This window comes from Ornithodoros turicata, chromosome 5, assembly GCF_037126465.1.
Source record: "Ornithodoros turicata isolate Travis chromosome 5, ASM3712646v1, whole genome shotgun sequence".
NCBI lineage: Eukaryota > Metazoa > Arthropoda > Arachnida > Ixodida > Argasidae > Ornithodoros > Ornithodoros turicata.
The window spans coordinates 39,940,346-39,960,791 of NC_088205.1; the positions used below are offsets into that span (position 1 = coordinate 39,940,346).

Here is a 20,446-nt window from a genome sequence, read left to right on the forward strand (position 1 = left end):
TCTTCTGTGAATTTCAGATGACTTTACGCCTTCGTTCACGAGAAACTTCATGACAATTCGCTGTTCGATGTGCGCGCTCACCTCGTTGTCAGCCATCTTGTCCAGCAAGTGTCTTCTGTTTTGCGCAAACTTTGGACCACTACGTGGTGAACGCGGATGTCTGTCGCATGTGAAAATGATGAAAAAGAAGTAGCGCGAGCCATTTGTACACTCAGGAGACAGAAAGTCCCGGTTTGACTTGAACGCCCCTCGTACATTAGCAATTCCAAGTGTATCAATAACTATGGGATCCATGGGAGAAAACCCACAATGAATAATCAGTGGAAAAGACACTTGTGTACTGGGTGAGAATGGACCGCATAATACATGATTGAACACATTAGGACACCAAGAAGGGTCAACAATGACATCACCAGATGCATGTAAGGAAACCTATGATGTCTCTTGTTTATAGTGTTCCAAAACTTCCTTGGATTAGTTTTCAACATATCAGGCAATGTTTCATTATAGAACATGTGTTTTGCTTCTTTAACTGCGCAACTGTAAACGAGCTGCATTTGAAGACGTAGCCCACCTAGACCTGAGTGACCTTCTGGCTGCCTCCCCCCCCAAAGGAAAAACTTTTTTCTCTGTTGCGTAGACACCTATGGGTACTAGAACGTTGGAGGTCAGCTCGTAACGGGTTTGGTATGCTGTGATTTGAGATTTTCTTGCACAAGGATATCAGAGATCAAATTGCACCGAACCAGATATGTTGCTTAGTTGCTAAGGTCAGTTGGATTGATCCGTTGTCCATAATGTTGTTTCACTGGGTGGGTGTCTACCTCTGGTAATGCTCTCTAGTGGGCACCATATGGTCAACTTTCAAATCATTGTCAGTAGCAATTTTTGCCTTAGGCAACATATATCACTGTTATTGAGGGGTGGAACTTTGGATACCTCCAGGCGAGGGAGTCACCAATATTCCTCTGTTTCACATTGTGAAACATAGCTTGGAATGGGATAACAATTCTTGGGATATATTTAGCAGAGGGAGTTAGCATTTGAAAGCGAACCCGATAGTGCTGACTGGACGAGCTTTCGTGTTATCTGCTGTAGTTCTGTTGCCGTTACTTGTTACTGCTCTCACGAGGTTTGAGCATTTACCAACAGAGTTGCTCCAAAAGTCATAGGCATATATTTTGTTGTTAATGTGCAGTTTATTGTATTTAATACTGACATGAGCATTCCACATATCCCGCTAACTTCCTGCGAATGTGTCTGGTGCACGGATAGAGAAATCTTGTGCAACCGATACACCTCTTGTTTGTAGTGTAGACTTCGATACAAAGACTGCTTTTATGTTTATGCTGAATGCTTTTGTGTACAGCCATATGTTTATGGATATATGCATTGGTAGCCGAGCTGTACTGGGCAATTGGAAGGAAGGCAGGAATTTCCCCAGGATTTTAATTTTGGGGGGGTGCTAGCGGAATGTAGGGGCGTACCACCTTGTCGTCATTCAATCAGCACTGCACTGCATATAGACAGCCGAAGACTGCAATAGACACCATTCTGAAGGCAGGTGCATAACAAAGGTCATCCTAGCCCTCGGTGCAACTCACCTGGTATTGTTACGAAAAAAAAAAAAAGGAAAAACGCCGCAGCTGTCAACCACTTAACCCAGGTGGGGTGATGACACGTGCTGAGACTAATATGCCTGCCAATGATGGCGACCTCATGGTGCATTCTCAACACTTTCCAGAGTTTGATCAAGCCTGCAGACGTACACTTGCACACTTCTATCTCTGTAACACACTAGTCTCTTTTTGTTCGTTCTTTCTCTCCCTCATTTTCTTTTTGTTTTGAATCAATACGATTTGATTCCGCGAAATATAGTCCCCAGTGAATGTCAAACTTTTATTAACGGGCTTGATTGTGCAGTTTGTTTTATTTTGAATTTGAGGCTTCTGACACATTGACTAGTTTAGTCTGTGAAACTCGAAAGTTCGATAAATATGTCCTAGATGAACTTAAGAGACATGAGAAGAAACAAGACATCTAACTTCAAAACGCAAAAGACGACGTGTGTGCATAATGGTTGGATCAACCACAAGAAAGGACGGGAAGGACGAGCACATTTCGGAGAGAGAGAGGGACTCCATACCCCCACCCCAGGGGGATTTGACAAGAAATTTCTGGGGGGTGTTAAGGTGTACGGGGAAAATCCCTGGGGGTGGTTGCAAAAAGCAAGAGAGGGTGTAGGGAAATCCCTGCCAAAAAGGCTAAGTAAGCCCGAAATGCCAGCAGACATGGGCGTCACCACGGATTTACATAGGGTTTTCATCTCCGAGTGAGGTCGGGGTGGTATGGAATTCAGTTGAGGTGTGTGACACACGTATTTGCTGACTCCTGGCGGGTTTTCGGTCTTTTAGTATTTTGGAGGCTGGTGCTGGAAAAACCCATGGATGTCACACAGTGTCAGTGGTTCGAAGGATGTCTTCTTAAACGTTGTAGTGGTAGACAAGGTAGGTCAACAAGATTAATGCTAATTTCCTGTGGGAAGGGAAGTTCGCGTCCCTCTCCACCGGCGCTCATGCCTCACTATGCAGCAAGAATAAAGAAAAACTCACCTAGATTTTTGTCATCCAATGCTTCGTACGAGCGTTCTCTCCGCGCGTCCACAATCGCCGATGCAAGCTGCACAAAAACTGACCGTGAATGGAAGCTGTGGGAGAGCAACGCAGATGAGCAACGTACTTGCAGATCTTTGACAGAGTGTGTACTTATTTTCCTTGTGAGAACCACAAAATTTTCTTCCATTTTGTACTAACTCCAACACGATAACTAGTTTTCCCACTACTTTCACATAAACAATACACACACAAGTCGTGGCGGTCCCCGCTGTCTCGGCCTCGTCGCCTTCGTAAAATTTAGAAAAATTGGTAAAACCGCGCCATCGCGCCCAAGAGAGAGGGAAATTACACAAGTTCAACATAAGAAAAGCAACTGGGAACGAGATTACAGGAAGTGACGTCATTTCTCAGCGTGAGGCAAGGCGGGTCGTTTTTTTTGAGTAGATGCCGTAAGTTTTTTGTCTTTATTTGAAATAATTTAGCGTTTTTATTGAAAATAACTGCTTAATATCGATAGATTAGTCGTTCGTCTACCTGCTGCAACCGTTTTTCTTTTTTTATACACGATTAAACTATAGTTAACACGATTTTGCTGCATGTCGTCCCCAGCGACGGATTATTATGCTTTTGTCATTTTTCCTAGTCTAGTCCTCATATCACGGAACACACTGACGCCAAATATCAATTGATTAATGCATTCTGCGTCTAAATACATCTACTTCTCTTCATATATCCGCTGTTTTATTACAGGATTGCCCCTTACTTCACGTTTTCTGAAGGAGCACAGAATCCACGGCTACATGCGCACACTAAGCAATGCTATATTGTCCCTAAATACGTTACCAAGACCATTTCAGAAATTGAACTCATTTAATTTGACTAATGAACTACCTCACGCGACACACCTCCTGGCCGAAGCATTTCTTCGCATTTCAATGTAAAGCTCACAAGAGTGTTTTTTAATCCAGCCTTAATATAACACTAAAGTAGTAGGCATTATGGTATATTCCAGAAATCAGTTTCACCTCCTTTCCCCAATTTTTTTCATCACTCCACTCTCACACTTAACGGCATGACACATCTCCCATCCACTTACCGATGATTCTTTCCAATCTTAGAAATTTTACTCCCCCACTGAGTCTAAATATATTTATGTTGTCTATAACTAGAAAGCATGCCCTGCCCTAGAAATGAATTTCATGTCATTTGTTCAATTCTTTATTTCCAGAAATTACATGGTTTGTCCTACATTCCATCCAAGCTGTCAGCAGAAATTATTGCATGTTTTAAAAATATTTCTTCACTGCTCAGACTAAACATATATAGAGCCTACAACTAGAAATCAAGCTGTGCTCTAGAAATGCATTTAATGCCATTTGGTAAATTTCTTATGTGCAGAAATGACACGTTTGATCCTGCACTCCACCTCCCAAGTTGTCATCGGAATGTTTTGCGTACGTTAAAAATATTCCTCCCGCACTCAGACTAACCATATTTATATAATATAGCGTACAACTAATCATCATGCCTTCCCCTAGAAATGAATTTCATTTCATTCACTTCATTTTTTATTCACATAATGACCACATTTTGAAAACACTGCGCACATCTGCAGAAGTTTGCGAAGTTTCTTTCCATTTCTCCCCACTGATATTCAATAGTCAATTCAATCAAATTCCATATCCTTATTATAAGCAGACATTCTGAAGCATTCTAGGAGCAAATTTCATGTCATATGTTCATTGCTTTACCACTCAACTTGCACATTCCAGGGCACGACCTCCGAACCACCTGTTGATATTTCTTTCCAAATTTAAAAATATTTTGACCTCACACACATTCAAGGTAAGTTCATAATCTATAAATAGACATTCTGATGCATTCCAGAGATCAATTTCACCTTATTTCCCAATTCCTTTCGTCACTCACCCCACAAATTTCGCTGCATGGCTCATTTCCTTGAAATGTTAAAAATATCTCTACCTCACTCAGGCTCAAGATAAGTTCACGTTTTGATAAGTAGAAACCCTGATGCAATCCAGAAATGAATTTCATCTTACTCACTCCATTTTTTGTTCACATAATGGACACATTTTGGAAATACTGCTCCTGTCCTAAGCAGTCTTACATGCGAAATTTCTACTAAAAATATTTCAACCCCACTCAGGCCAAGGTAAGTGCATATCCCATAAGTAGATATTCTCAAGCACTCGAGAAACAGGTTTCTTGTCAGTCACTCAATTATTTCACCACTCAACTTGCACGTTCCAGGGCGTGTCATCTCTCCGAACCACTTGCCGATGTTTCTTTCCAATGTTCAAAATATTTTTACCTCACACACATTCAAGGCAAGTTCATACTCTATACATGGGTTGCACGTGACGTCACACCATAGCTTTCCTAGTGCTTTTTCCCTCTTTCTTTAGGGCCGGTGCAACCCATCTATAAATATACACATTCTAAACCCTTCCAGAAATCAATTTCACCTTACTTCCCACTGCTTTATTCACTCACCTCATGCATTTTGCTGCACGTCCCATTTTTGAAGCACTTGCCTAAGTTTCTTTCCAATCCTCAAAATTTCTCTACCCCACTGTGATTCAGTTGAAGTCTCTATCCTTCAAATACGCACTCTGATGTCCCCAGAAACCAATTTCACCTCATTTGCTCAATGCTTTCCACACACACCACTGACATTTCGCTGAACGGACCATCTCCGAGGCACTTGCCGACATTTCTCTCATATGTTAAAAATATTTCCACCCCAACTGGATGCAGTTTAGGTCCATATCCTATAAGTACACACTCTGTAGTTTTCCAGAAACCAATTTCACCTCATTTGCTCAATGCTTTCCCTACCAAACTCTTACATTCCGCTCAAAGGGCCATCTCCGAGGCACTTGCCGACATTTCTCTCATATGTTAAAAATATTTCCACCCCAACTGGATGCAGTTTAGGTCCATATCCTATAAGTACACACTCTGTAGTTTTCCAGAAACCAATTTCACCTCATTTGCTCAATGCTTTCCCTACCAAACTCTTACATTCCGCTCAAAGGGCCATCTCCGAGGCACTTGCCGACATTTCTCTAATATATTAAAAATATTTCCACCCCAACTGGATGCAGTTTAGGTCCATATCCTATAAATAGACACTCTGTAGTTTTCCAGAACCCAATTTCACCTCATTTGCTCAATGCTTTCCCTACCAAACTCTTACATTTCGCTGAACGGCCCATCTCTGAGGCACTTGCCGACATTTCTCTCTTATGTTAAAAATATTTCCACCCCAACTGGATGCAGTTTAGGTCCATATCCTATAAATAGACACTCTGTAGTTTTCCAGAAACCAATTTCACCTCATTTGCTCAATGCTTTCCCTACCAAACTCTTACATTTCGCTGAACGGCCCATCTCCGAGGCACTTGCCGACATTTCTCTCTTATGTTAAAAATATTTCCACCCCAACTGGATGCAGTTTAGGTCCATATCTTATAAATAGACACTCTGTAGTTTTCCAGAAACCAATTTCACCTCATTTGCTCAATGCTTTCCCTACCAAACTCTTACATTTCGCTGAACGGCCCATCTCCGAGGCACTTGCCGACATTTCTCTCTTATGTTAAAAATATTTCCACCCCAACTGGATGCAGTTTAGGTCCATATCCTATAAATAGACACTCTGTAGTTTTCCAGAAACCAATTTCACCTCATTTGCTCAATGCTTTCCCTACCAAACTCTTACATGCCGCTCAAAGGGCCATCTCCGAGGCACTTGCCGACATTTCTCTCATATGTTAAAAATATTTCCACCCCAACTGGATGCAGTTTAGGTCCATATCCTATAAGTAGACACTCTGTAGTTCTCCAGAAATCAATTTCACCTCATTTGCTCCATGCTTTACCACCCACATCCTGTCTGTAGCTGCAATGCCCATTTCCAAAGCACTTGTAAATGTTCATTCCCAGTGTTAAAAATGTTTTCACCTCACTGAGATTCAATTTCAGACATCCTGAAGCTATCCATAAATCAATTTCATCGCATTCACTCCTTATGTTCACACGCTGGCCAAAATTTAAAAACAGTACTCCTGTCTGTAGTAGTTTGAGAAATTTCTTTCCAATGTTAAAAATACTTGTGCCACACTCATGCTCGATATAAGTGTTTTTCCTTCAAGTAGACAAACTCAAGCATTTTGGCAACACTGAACTTCCTCCTTCCAGCATGCAGTGCATCACCAAATGCATGCCAATTTTTCTTTCCGATATTAAAAATATTTCTACTCCACATACATTCAACGTAACTTCGTGAAGAAAGATAAGTGCTGCAAAGCCAGCTGGTGTGCTGTATGTTGAAACATGTACCTCGGTTTTGTTAATTCAACGAAACAGACCATGCGTTAACAAGTCAAATCAGTCAATACTGTTAATGAATTGAGAATTCACAGTTAAAGAAGCTGTAAAAGTTGAGGAAGGAGTTGAACTATGCCCATGCATCAGGGTAATTTTGCAGTCACTTCAGCTTCAAGACTTAACCACTGTGTCGCTACTTTAACATACGTAATTCAAAGAGTTGTATCGGAGAACTGTACACATTCCGAAATCTTGCCACATGCTTCGTCAATTCTGAATTTCTTTCTTTCTTTTTTTTTTTCCACAGCTCAGCAATGCGCTCTTAAAATATGTAGTCCACCAACTACATATCTCATTGCAGGTAACAATCGCAATATCGCACTTGCTGCAGTGCCAACACAGAGCACAGTGTCATATGGACCGTTTAATAGCCAATACACAGGCTGAGTGAGCTTACTTTCTTTTCTTCTCAGTATTTCAACTGTGCAAAATAAATTATCGTTTCAATGTCACTTATGGTCACTTCAGCGTCTCATTTGTGCTCGTATTTATTTTTCCACCTCAAAATCTTTCTGGCACTTACAGTCAAACTCCTTCACAACGAAACTCAGGGGACAGCAAAAAGAATTCGCAGTAAAGGTATTTTCGTTAAAAAGGATGTCCATTATTGGACCTATAGGGCTCCAGTGGGACTGCAAAAAAAATTGCAGTAGTGGTATTTTCGTTAAAAAGGTGTCCGCTATAAAGGAGTTTGACTGTATATAATTTACGATTTCTTCAATTCCTTCACACGTTTTCCGCTATACCTCAGAAAATTGTCAGCGTAGCGTAACTTGCTGTATTCTGGAATGCTGCGATTTCTTGCGGCATATTTTTAAAAATCTATTTTAGCGGAGTTTTGAGCCCTACTACCTGCACATGATCATTTTTCGTTTGTTTCAACTTTCCTTTTCCCTGTGGCTCAAGAGGCCTATGTGGTTTGGTTGTGGGTGCCCATCAGCTACCCCTTTTAAGGTACCTTATTTTCAGGGTAAAGCGCCTTGCAAGCGGTGCTGGTTGTATTGACCTGTCGTAGACTATGGCTTCATGAATTTATGAATTTGTAAGAACAATAATTGTTGGCTTCATTCTTTGTATTGCTTGCTTCTTCCACTTCGAAACTTAAATTTCTACTTTCTATCACGCTTGGGCGGGCGCCCAGGTGCCCCTGCTTTAGGGCCTCGTGTCACCCAAAGCCCGTCCTAATCATATACTAAGTCCACGTTATCGGGAAGTGAGGTGGGGTTCTGGACATGATTGATTTCCGGGGCCGCGATTTCTCTCGCTGAGCCTGCATGTAGCAGACCGGTCACAATCTTTTATATTGAACTACAGTAGGACAGCTGAAGTAACGGCTGTTGCAGGGGTCTGAGCCTTGTGATGGCCGTCCGAGAAAGTGATGAAAACCCAGCTGCGCCCCTGCTATCGTCAACTGCAGGTCGAAGCGTCCATGGGTCCCGGACATGCTTTCTGAAGCCAACAACAATTCAGCAATTTTCATCTTCTTACTAACTCCTTGTCTTCATTGTTGTCCATTGCAGCGTCTCTGCCACTGACAATGTGCTGTACAATTCAGGGAATAGTGAATAAATTTTGTGGATTTCAGGGCCTATATCGAGCAATAAAGTTTTGTTTTTCAGAGTAGTAATTTTTTTTTTCTGTGACTTTCCGATATATGCAACGACTTAGGGATATGAAAATCCCTCTATGAGGTCGGGAAGAATTGTGATTTTCCTGTCTCATTTCGGTGGATAACAAACTCTGACGGAGAATGACATGAAATCATGCTACTTTTCACCTGACATAAGTTCTCAGGGCCAATCACGGAGAGCTCCAGTGTGCTCTTACCAGCACTAGTTTCTTTGAGCACATTGATAGTTATCCATTTAGATGAAAACAAAATCCTTTGCTTGGACCCAATGAAGAGAATTGCGAAAGGTGACTTGCTGGATACAGCTAAGCGTGTGGGTAAATTCCTCCAGACAACCCCAATGTACGAGAACCGAGAATGGACCTACGTGGTGAACACCAAACACAGTTTGCAACCTGATGGAAGCAGCTGTGGCGTCTTTGTGTGCTCCTTTACAACGAAACTCCGGGGACAGCAAAAAGAATTCGCAGTAAAGGTATTTTTGTTAAAAAGGATGTCCATTATTGGACCTATAGGGCTCCAGCGGGACCACAACAAAATTTGCTGTAGTGGTATTTTAGTTAAAAAGGTGATCGCTATAAAGGAGTTTGACTGTATTAAAGTGGCAAGCTGACCAGAGTTGGCTCAGCTTCTCCTTTGATAGATTTGAGGGGATATGTTTATAAAGAAAAAAGAAATGAAAGGGTTTGGCATTACCATAAGTGGTAGCACATAGTTGGGTTAAGCGTGTAGCACTAAACTGTAATAACAAATCATTCCGCAACAGTGCAGTTTGTATAGGCAAGTATGTGTCCTAGGAACTAAACAAACTAGTATTTCATGCTAGTGCATAAAGGAATTTTGAAATGAAATGAAACATCTCCAAGATGTAGAGCTAGGGCAGCGCGCAAAGTAATATCTTACAAACTTTGCCGTAGGAATGAAACAGGGTAAAAGAAAAATAATTTGTAATGTAAAGCTCTACATTCAGTTTTTCCAGTGACCCACTACCGGTAAGCTTTTCCTTTACATTTCTTAAAACTGTATTTTTAACTTGTCATTTGGATATATCTCGAAATAGGTTAAGCATGCCTTTTCTATTCAAACATAAGGAAAAAAAAACATATGCCTATAAAAGAATAGATTACCACCCTCATTTCTATTATGGTCGCAGTGCACAAAGGTGAAGTACCAAAAAAAAAAAAAAACATCTTCACAGTGGAGATTATCAAGGAGACAGCATAATTAAAAGACAGTATATTTCGTCCACAATTCTTTTAAGTTTCCACAAACAGCATACACACAAGTTACTTATTCAGCGGCCTAGTACCACAAATGGCATAAAGCAGTCCTGAAAACCTAGCAATGAACAGTACAATTTGTCAGTGCAAGTAGGCTTCAGAAAACAGTGCATTCATTAAAAGAGACAACATGTGGTGAGATGAAGCCATAAACTTCTCAAAAATTTGAAATGCTTGGAAATTATGTGCTTTGCCAGTCAGAGAACAAAGTAGACATGTGCCATAAGAGAAGCATATAAAGTTGAAGTGGCATGAAGTGTCTGCAGAAAAAGGAAAAACAAGAGCATGTGATGAAGAAAGGGCACCAAGAATGTTAAAGCGATGTTTATAAGCACAGTCACATAAGGTAGTGTGGGAATGTAAAAAGGTTGTAAATATTCCATGTACGAAAGCCAAAACATGGTGAAAGAGTCTGCAATGTTATGCACGACAGGTACAAGAAATGGTGTGCTAACCTTCCTGCAACTATCAGACGAAACGCAGCGCAATCTACAAAAAAAAGAAGAAGGAAAAACAAACAAAAAGAAAACATAAACAAAAAGAAGACAATCCCAAACAATTTCGTCAATCAAGGAAAAGGAAACCGGAGAGTATGAAAGACAGAAACTAATTGTTGCTAATCAAGAAGTCCAAAATTTACCAGACTACTTCAATGAAATGGAGGGCATGAAGATCAGTTATATGTATCTGTTGCCAGAAACAAGACAGCAGGTATACATGCAGATCATTTCCACGTGCATCAAGCAGGACATGTAGAGCAAGCACTGCAACTTCTAGGACTTCACCACGTTACTGTGATCCAGGAAAATGGTTCAACTGATTCACAATTTAGGCAACGCGGCCACAAAAAAAGACCTTTTGTAGACTGCAAGAATAACAACGTGCCAGGCAGTAAGTTTTAACAGCAGTGCCCATGCGAGGGGCCAGAAACATGTGCCACTTGGACATTCCATCACTGTCTGTGTTGAGGAAGACCACGTCCTCTAGTTTTGGTTACCACAAGAGCAAGAACACATGACACAATGCCATCGAGAACGTTCCACCTGCTGAGCATCATTTTTCCTTGAACTATCCTTCATGTGCGAACGTCACGTGATCTGTCCACACTATGATAAAGAGAAACACTATGGGTGCACAGAGCTTTGGTAACGCCCATCGAAGATATACACATCCAAGTCTCTGTTTCCCTGATGCTCTTCTTCTGACAGCAGCAACATTGAAGAGTCTAGTTCGTAAGCCTGTTTCAAGTATACGCAAGCTAGAATAAAGCAAGCACCCGATACTAAGCAGTGCCTCTTTAAATGGGTTAAAAGAGATGTGAGCATGGCTACTGTACTACAATGCAACTTCTTGAGCGACTCTACAGTGATTCATCGAAAAATTGGTGAATGCAATGTACTGGACTTATTTGTCTAACAACTCCTCCATTTCTCTACCTTGACGTCTTTGAAGGTACAACTTTAGCCCCACACCACTACATCGTTAATTGGTATGCGTTAAATGCACCATTTTCTGAGTACTAGTTGGATTGACAAATTGTGATATTGTCAATTACAGTGTACAGGATGTAATGCGGAAAAGGAAGTGCTATTTCAGATTGTGAAATGTAAAAAATGTTACATATGTATGTAGACATGATATTATACTTTGGAGTTCAAAATAAATATGATATAAAATGTGGCAACAGCTGTTTATTTTGGTTAGATTTAGAAATTACATTACCATATGAATTCACAAGAGCTGCAGGAATTGTTTGGTTAGATGGCTGTGTTGTCCTAGTTCCTTTGCTAGACGATCCAGCTTGGAAGGTGGTCTGTCAAAGCACCCATTCTCCACCTACGTGAAGTTCAGAGAAAAATGTCAGAGGTGTGAAAAAGAAAATACCAAGAGCAAAGTACAGCAACACGAGAAGTTGTACAGCATACATTTAATGAAATGCAACTGCCAAAAAAACCGAAGCGGAAACAGTTACAGTAACAACATGTACAATACTAGAGAACCTGTACTCGTAAAAGTAGCACATTAAGTCTTGCAGCAGTGCAACAGCAATATTTTCTCATATTTCAAAGCATTTCTTCGAAGGTTGAGAGGTATGCTGTACAAGGAAACATGCAAACTTACAAAGAAAAAAAGAAAACGTGCCATGGCGAAGGAAATGAATTTCCTGGCATGCATAAATTGTCTTTACTTGATGCTGAATTTCTGGAGAGATTCCTATTATCCACATATACCATATGGAGTAAAATTGATTATCGCTGGGTTAGAAATATTTTTAACATATGAAAGAAATGTCGGCAAGTGCCTCGGAGATGCGTACTGCAGCGAAATGTCAGAGCTGGGTGGGGAAAGCGTTGAGCAAATGAGGTGAAATTGGTTTCTGGAAAACTAGAGAGTGTCTACTTATAGGATATGGGCCTAAACTGCATCCAGTTGGGTTGGAAATATTTTTAACATATGAGAGAAATGTCGGCAAGTGCCTCGGAGATGGGCCGTTCAGCGAAATGTAAGAGTTTGGTGGGGAAAGCATTGAGCAAATGAGGTGAAATTGGGTTCTGGAAAACTACAGAGTGTCTAGTTATAGGACATGGACCTAAACTGCATCCAGTTGGGGTGGAAATATTTTTAACATTTGAAAGAAATGTCGGCAAGTGCCTCGGAGATGCGTACTGCAGCGAAATGTAAGAGTTTGGTAGGGAAAGCATTGAGCAAATGAGGTGAAATTGGTTTCTGGAAAACTACAGAGTGCCTATTTGTAGGATATGGACCTAAACTGCATCCAGTTGGGGTGGAAATATTTTTAACATATGAGAGAAATGTCGGCAAGTGCCTCGGAGATGGCCCTTTGAGCGGAATGTAAGAGTTTGGTAGGGAAAGCATTGAGCAAATGAGGTGAAATTGGTTTCTGGAAAACTACAGAGTGTGTACTTATAGGATATGGACCTAAACTGCATCCAGTTGGGGTGGAAATATTTTTAACATATGAAAGAAATGTCGGCAAGTGCCTCGGAGATGCGTACTGCAGCCAAATGTAAGAGGTGGGTGGGGAAAGCACTGAACAAATGAGGTGAGTGAAATTGGTCTATGGAAAACTGCAGAGTGTCTACTTATAGGACATGGAGCTAAACTGGATGCCATTGGATTTTTAACGTTGGAAAGAAACACAGGTAAATGCTTGAGTAATGGGCCATTGAGCGAAATGCATGGTGGGTAACGAAATGATTGAAGTGATATAAAATTGATTTCTAGAAGGGTTTAGAATGTCCATTTATAGCATATGAACTTACCTTAAATCTGTGTGAGGTAGAAATATCTGTAAAATTGGAAAGGTGCTGAGGAGCGGATAGTTCGGAGGTGTGATGCACCCTTGAAAGTGCAAGCTGAGGGGTGAAACGAATGCAACGACATGAAATTTTTGTTGGAATGCTCGACAATGTCTAGTTATAGGATATGCAGTTAGCTTGTGAATAAGTGGAGTAGAAATATTTTTAAAATTGGAAAGAAACATTGACATGTGCATCAGAAATGGGCCATTCAGTGAAATGCATGAGATGCGTGATGAGAGGATTGAGCAAATGAGGTGAAACTGGTTTCGAGATTGTCTAAGGGTGTTTGTGACAGTATATGGAGTGAGTATATGGAGTAAGGAGATTGTATCTCAGTCAGGTAGAAATATTCTTCACGTTGGAAAGAAATTTCGCGAAGTGCTCCGAAAACGACGAGCGTTTTCAAAACGTGGCCATTATGTGAATAAAAAATGAATGAGGTGAAATCGGTTTCTAGATTGCTTCAGGGTGTCTATTTATGGGATACTGACTTAAATTAAATCTTGGTGGGGTAGAAATACTCTCAACATTAGAAACAAACATCGGCAAGTGCTGTGGAATCGGCATCCCAGGGAAATGTGTGAGATGAGTGATGAAAGCGTGGAGGAAATGAGGTGAAACTGATTTCTGAAAAGCTTCAGAATATCTATTTATAAAATGGTGACCAAAATTGAGTCTAAGTGGGGTAGAAATATTTTTAACATATTTTTAACATAGGCAAAGAGTTTAGAAATGGGTGCAGCAGAAAAATGCATGACGGGGATGACGAAAGCATTGCGCAAATGAGGCGAGACTGGTTTCCGGGGACATCAGTGCGTATTTGAAGGATAGAGACACAGAGACTTCAACTGAATCACAGTGGGGTACAGAAATTGTTAACGTTGGAAAGAAACATCGGCAAGTGCTTGTGAAATGGGACGTGCAGCAAAATTCATGAGGTGAGCGAATAAAGCATCGAGAAAATGAGGTGAAATTGATTTCTGGAAGGCTTTGCAGTGTGTATATTTATAGAACATGATCTTTAATGTGCGTGAGGTAGAAATATTTTTAAAATTGGAAAGAAACATCGGCAGCTGCTTGGGAGATTTGACACGCCCTGGAACGTGCAAGTTGAACATGGGAGAACTTATGTTGTGAGGCTGGAACAGCATAGAAAGGAGAAAGACATACAAGCCTCAAATTGCCTACGAAATTAACAATGAAAGATAGAAGTCATTGAAAAGGTTAGCCAGCTGTAGGACTTGAAGACAGATATTCTGGATTTCCAGTCCAGGAATTTGTAGAGCCCTGGGCCGGAAATCCAGAAGATGTGAGTACCACAGGTGGCTAACCTTTTATGTGCTATCCATCTTTCATCGTGCAAGTTGAGTGGTGAAATAATTGAGTGAATGACATGAAACGTGTTGTCGAGTGCTGTAGAATATCTACTTGAAGGATATGCACGTACCTTGGCCAGAGGGGGGTAGAAGTATTTTTAACATCGGAGATAAATTTCGCACACTGCTTAAGACAGGAGCAGTTATTTCCAAAATGTGGTCACTGTGTGAATAAAAAATGCAGTTAATGAGATGAAATTGATTTCTGGGTTGCTTGAGGGTTTCTACTGATAAAACCTGGATTTATCTTGAGCCTGAGTGAGGTAGAAATATTTTTAACATTTAAAAAAAGATGAGCAAGTGCTACGAAAATGAGCGGTGCAGCGAAATTTGTGGGGCAAGTGATGAAAGGATTGGGGACATAATGTGAAATTGATCTCTGGAATGAGTAAGAAAATATGAACTTACATTGAATGTGTGTGAGGTAGAAATATTTTTCAGTTTGGAAAGAAACGTCAGCAGGTGGTTCGAAGGTCGTGCCCTGGAATGTGGAAGTTGAGTGTTAAAGCAATGAATATATGACATGAAATTTGTTTCTTGAATGCTTCAGAATGTGTATTTAGAGTGCACAAACTTATCTTGACTGTGACATGAGTAAAGGCATTTTGAACATTGGAAAGAAAGATTGGCAAGTGGTTCGAAAATGAGCAGTGCAGCATCTATATCACGGTCGTGGAATGGGGTCCCCATTCCATTCTAATCCGAAGAATGGACATCTGTGATAATTCCCTTCCGTTTAATTCCTTGGAATGGAAAGGTGTTGTGAATTCCCACTCCTGTAATAGCTTGACAACCTCATTCCATTCCTTTAATCCCATCAAAAAAAGAGAAGGCACCACGGCTCAAAACCGTTATTTTTTTTTTTGTTCAGTACAAGTTCAAGGTTATCGGTTTGGTTCCGCTTCAGTGCAACCAAGATAACGCTTTCAAACCAATATTAATCGGTTCGAACCGGTTTATGTGTGCTGTGCTAATCAGTGTACCACACGTGAGAATTAATATCAGGTTCCGGCAATGGCTTGCTCCTTCTCTCTTCCTCCCTTGCCTCGACACTTCATATATAAAGAACGATGCAGTTAACAGCAGATAATCTTTTACTGCACCAAAACGTGCTGGGAAATGGCATACAGGTAGCATACCATTGAACTCCATTGCAAAAGGCTATCACCAATTCATAAAGGAAAAAAAAAAAAAAAAGAAGCGAGAAGAAAGTGGCCATGTGGTACATAGGGGTATCCCACAGCCCCATGCGCAGGCAGACACGTTGCACGCCGTTGAAAAGAGGGCGCTTCTCCTGTTTTCCCTTTCTCCATGCTTTTTTACCGTATGGCGAACCGGTTACTGCATCATATTTTTTCGGTTCAGTTCCGGTTCGTTCAAGGGGAGACAAAACAAGCTTACAGTTCGGTACTGGTTAAAAAAAAGTTTTTTTGCGGTTTTCGGTTACGGTTCAGTTACAGTGTCAACCCCTGGAAGGGACGGGTAACCGTAGTTAGCTAGCCCAAAAGTGCCAGATGAGATTTAGATCACCCAGCACAAAAACTAAAAAATACAAAGACCATTTGATCTTGACGGTGTGCAGGTGCAGTGCGTGCTTGCAAAGGGCGCAAGGGCAGGAACCAGTGGGGTTGTTATAATTTCATTACATTTCTTATGGTAAATTAAAAGAATAAATAGATAACACAAAATTATACAAGATGGAGGACCCATAGGGAAGGTTGGGTTAAAAGCAAAACTACCACTATTCCTGCAGAGAAATGACTAATTTCATTCCCATACCATTCCTAGAACAGCCTCGGCCATTCCATTGTAATTTTTTTCGGGACTCTGATAAATCTGGAATGATTCCAAATCTGCAGTGACAACTACAAAACCTTGTCTATATACATTCAGTCTGAGTGGGGAAGAAATATTTTTAAAAGAGGCAATAATTTCTCCCGACGGCTGGGATGGAATGTAGGACAAACCATGCAATTTCTGGAAATAAAGAATTGAACAAATGACATGAAATTCATTTCTAGAGCAGGGCATGATTTCTATTTACAGACAATACAAACATATTTAGTCTGGGTGGGGGAGTAAAATTTCTAAGATTGGCAAGAATCATCGGTAAGTGGATAGGAGATGCGTCGTGCCGTTAAGTGTGAGAGTTGAGTGATGAAAAAAGTTGGGGAAAGGAGGTGAAACTGATTTCTGGAATATACCATAATGCCTACTTCTTTAGTAGAGTTATACTAAGTCTGGATTAAAAACCACTCTTGTGAGCTTTACATTGAAATGCGAAGAAATGCTTCGGCCAGGAGGTGTGTCGCGTGAGGTAGTTCATTAGTCAAATTAAATGAGTTCAATTTCTGAAGTGGTCTTGGTAACGTATTTAGAGACAATATAGCTATACTTACTCTGCGAATGTAGCCGTGGATTTTCTGCTCCTTCCGAAAACGTGAAGTAAGGGGGGAATCCTGTAATAAAACAGCGGATATATGAAGAGAAGTAGATGTATTTAGACGCAGAATGCACTAATCAATTGATATTTGGCGCCATTGTGTTATTTCAAATGAAGCTAGAAAACTTACGACATCTATTCAAATAACGACCGCGTTGCCTCACGTTGAAGTATGACGTCACTTCCTGTAATCTCGTTCCCAGTTGCTTTTCTTATGTTGAACTTGTGGTTCAGCCTTTCACAGGTGTCCTGCCGTTCGATTCTTAATTACGTTATGTTTTGCATTCCGAAACTAGACCGTCACTGCAGTGCAGCGCTGGGGATTGTACTACAGCACGTTTCCCAGCCAATATTTCAATAAGAAACGACTTGAGGTTAACAACAACCATGTATATAATATCCCGTACTGCATTCTGGACAAAAATTGTTCCATAAAGAACGGTCCGGGAAAAGTTATACTCGCATGGCAGAAAGAGATCGTTCTGTAGAATCACAGCCGTTGTTTTAGCCGTGTATGCGTTTAGTATGATTTATATCAAGCATCGCCTTAGAAAGAGTCTTTTAGGAAACGACAGCGGTGCTTTGCCTCGCAAATATGGACACACTGAAGCAGCCCAAATAATTACTTCACGCGATTAGATCACACTCGTTAGGACAGTTAATCAGGTTGTGATGTAAGCTTAATCAATTAAGTTACTTAGAAAGTGGTAACACCTCCTTGAGACACAGGACTTATCTCTTTTTGAAGTACAGCCCTTCTATGTTTGTTTGCTTCTTCCTTTATTTGTTCTGATTATTTGCAGGCGCGGTTGTGCCAAACTGAATGTCTTCTCCAGCACTCACATGCTTTTGTTGAATACAACTGCAGCGTCAGAAAAGCTGCGTGGGAACGGGGTCCTGCTATCCAGTGCTGACTTTGTCATGCTTGTTATGTGGAGCATGTTCCAAACAATGCAGCTCCACGTATGGTCTTCAAATTGCAACAGGACTATTTGGAGCTTGAAACATTTGTGATTTTGTCATTTTGGCCCTCGTGTACCCAGTCTGTGAAACGCAAACAAAAAAGTCTAACACGATATGCTTTTGTAATGAAGATCACTGATGATGAGTAAAGAGAATATACGAGTTCAAGTTTATTCAATATTTTATATCATTCATTATATTATTCAACATTTTATGTCATGTTTATACAACATCAAGTCTATTCAAGTTCAAGATTTATTTCTTGCACTTATGCGTTTCAGGATACAGTGAACGTGCAGGGAGGTCGCAAAAGACTACATTTATTGTTTTGTGACCTTGCTACAATGGCAATATATATTTTAGGAATGGCAATGGTCAGGTACGCTCTCTAAATTTGTAGCACTCAATTTTAGGTTGGAATGAGCAATGAATAGCAACTTCCCTCCTGATATTTTCTCATACAGTCAAGCTCCTTTACAACGAAACTCAGGGACAGCAAAAAAAAAAAAATTCGCAGTAAAGGTATTTTCGTTAAAAAGAATGTCCATTATTGGACCTATAGGCTCCAGCGGGACTGCAAAAAAAATTTGCAGTAGTTGTACGTGTATTTTCGTTAAAAAGGTGTTCGCTATAAAGGAGTTTGACTGTATATGCTAAATTTTAAATTTAGTGTGATCGAATATGTGATAATATAATAATATATAAGAATATAATATGTGATAAATGAATGTGATCAATAGTAGATGTAAACAACATGAGTAGCCAGACAAGTGCATTCTCAATAAATAATTTTCTTCTTATAGCGTATATGTGCATGCCTATTAACTGAAACAATTATCACAGTTCCCTGACAAGTTTTAATTTCTGAGAGTGTACTGTAGAGGCTGCTTAGATCTACAACAGTTCATACAAGGTATTATATACTGTGAATGCCTTTAAAAATCCCATGTGACACATATGCCTTTACTTTCTGGAGGTGCTGTGGTAGTCAAAGTTTGTGGGCATTACGCAGGTTCTGCACCCATTTCTTGAGTATGTCGAGGCAGCTGTGAAGTAACCTGCATTGATGGTGATTATTTCAATTTTTATGGTGCATCGACAACAAAGGAAATAATACATCAGAAGATTGGTTTGGGTGCAACCAGTTAAAAATGAATATGTTGTTTAATAAATGCATTGGACAAATGTTAAAACATCAGTTTAAAACATGGTTTACAATCCCTGTATCTTCTAATAATTAAAAAGATTAAAAACTATTCTAAAAAGAATATGGGGAACTCTTCTAAAAAGAATTATAATCTCTAATTATTATATTGCTGGGTTAAGGAGCCTAAAGTGTAAGGTGTGTTTCTGATGTGAACATGTAAGAAAATATGCAAAACAGAGAGGCTAACCACAGTGCGTGCACTGAGGTTGTTCCTTCCTGTAAAGTAGAAACCAGTGGATGAGGAACGTGATACTTAACCTGTACACCCAGCCGTATCACACTGCACAGATTATTCACTGGGCAGCCCTCATGACGAAACCTGTATTGAGAGACCACTTTTGCCTTAAAACTGCTACAAATAGCACGACACGCTACAAATTATTACTATCGTAACAAGCTGACGATACAACTCAGACACAAAGGCGTTATTCAAGTCGCGCCACACCACCGTTACGTAGGATTCTTTGTCACAAATCAAACCAAGCCACAAAACAATACCAATACATGCAAAAAGGTGACAATCGTGGTCTCATTATGACGTAATACCGAACTTGTGCGCGAAGGTAATTCAAAGAAATGAATGTGGCACTTGCTTCCGCAGAGAACACCGTGTACCATGCTAGCAATACATGCAAAAAAGCGCTCGAGTGTTCGCACATCTATTGATGACAACACTACCTGTGTAGTGTAACATGTTCTTTCAAGCATATTATGCACTCGAACTGTATTTGCTGCCGGGTAAAATGCAAGTGTGCTCGATTGAACGTCGGAAGAGCGATCAAGCAACCTGCATCCACTGCTCGTTTTGGGCAAAGAAACACTTCATAATGGTCAAATAAATGTACAGAATGGACGCCTATTTATTCCTTGATGAAGAGTGACTCACCTGTATAAAATTAGGCCCTGTAACCTTGCCAGTACGGTTGGTACGACCGTAATTGCAAGAAGTTGCCATGATCATTTCACGTTTTCAAGTTTAGATTGAATTAACTGAGACCTCAGCATTCAAAACAACGAAATCTGGAGTAAAAATTTACGCTTCAGAAATTCTTCTAAAAAAAGAAAGAAATGCATATATCATCCTGTCCCACATAATAAGGAGGCCGAACTGTACTTTTTTGCCACACTCAAACAAGAACCTGTTATGTTGTCAGGTGACCATAGTTATTATTTTTCTCCAATGTGTCCTTTTATTT

General features: G+C 40.3%; 2 protein-coding genes and 2 long non-coding RNA genes across 14 annotated transcripts in view; 1 reads left to right on the forward strand and 3 right to left on the reverse strand.

Annotated features, from left to right (window-relative positions):
* Positions 1-3,027, reverse strand: part of LOC135394391 (uncharacterized) — a 42,584-nt gene extending 39,557 nt beyond the window's left edge. For 3 of the 5 annotated variants that reach the window (XR_010422870.1, XM_064625120.1, XM_064625121.1), the window contains exons 1-2: positions 2,766-3,027; positions 2,613-2,707 (exon numbers count right to left, since the gene is read on the reverse strand). Coding sequence is in view for 3 of the 5 variants with exons in the window: in XM_064625120.1 (XP_064481190.1) it covers positions 2,613-2,707; positions 2,766-3,019 (349 nt within the window). In the remaining 2 variants the exon portion in view is untranslated. Of the gene's footprint in view, positions 1-2,612; positions 2,708-2,739 lie in introns of all 5 variants that reach the window. The other 2 variants (XR_010422871.1, XM_064625122.1) reach the window with 2 other exon arrangements.
* LOC135394393 (uncharacterized) lies at positions 2,959-8,619 on the forward strand. 4 transcript variants are annotated; one of them, XR_010422875.1, is made up of 5 exons: positions 2,959-3,064; positions 4,014-4,069; positions 4,388-4,788; positions 4,887-4,963; positions 7,330-8,619. It is a non-coding gene; the product is annotated as an uncharacterized LOC135394393 (long non-coding RNA). The 4 variants fall into 4 exon arrangements; XR_010422876.1 differs by lacking the exon at positions 2,959-3,064 and having other exon boundaries at positions 3,075-4,788; positions 7,330-7,415; positions 8,372-8,619; XR_010422874.1 differs by lacking the exon at positions 2,959-3,064 and having other exon boundaries at positions 3,075-4,069.
* Positions 6,340-17,310, reverse strand: LOC135394392 (uncharacterized). Of its 4 annotated transcripts, none has more exons than XM_064625125.1 (6): positions 17,211-17,310; positions 17,037-17,096; positions 15,046-15,118; positions 13,223-13,315; positions 11,661-11,774; positions 6,340-6,457 (listed from the first exon to the last, which is right to left on the reverse strand). In XM_064625125.1, exons 1-5 carry the CDS (start codon positions 17,213-17,215, stop codon positions 11,670-11,672), a joined length of 336 nt encoding a protein of 111 aa, XP_064481195.1. In that variant the 5' UTR covers positions 17,216-17,310; the 3' UTR covers positions 6,340-6,457; positions 11,661-11,669. The 4 variants fall into 4 exon arrangements, 3 of the variants coding, with proteins under 3 accessions (XP_064481195.1, XP_064481194.1, XP_064481193.1); XM_064625124.1 differs by lacking the exon at positions 6,340-6,457 and adding an exon at positions 9,217-10,198; XR_010422872.1 differs by lacking the exon at positions 6,340-6,457 and adding an exon at positions 14,709-14,800 and having other exon boundaries at positions 11,610-11,774.
* Positions 17,311-18,735: 1,425 nt separating this feature from the next.
* LOC135395564 (uncharacterized) lies at positions 18,736-20,209 on the reverse strand. Its single transcript, XR_010423172.1, has 3 exons — positions 20,137-20,209; positions 19,509-19,569; positions 18,736-19,101 (listed from the first exon to the last, which is right to left on the reverse strand). It is a non-coding gene; the product is annotated as an uncharacterized LOC135395564 (long non-coding RNA).
* Positions 20,210-20,446: the final 237 nt, after the last annotated feature.

What these genes read in the sequence shown, in the direction of transcription:
- LOC135394392 (XM_064625125.1), bottom strand. An exon ending in TCCACGGCTACATTCGCAGA is followed by an intron (nt 15,119 to 17,036) that starts GTAAGTATAGCT and finishes TCCACATTCCAG; the next exon opens with GGCACGACCTTCGAACCACC. An exon ending in CTACCTCACACAGATTTAAG is followed by an intron (nt 11,775 to 13,222) that starts GTAAGTTCATAT and finishes AACTTCACGTAG; the next exon opens with GTGGAGAATGGGTGCTTTGA.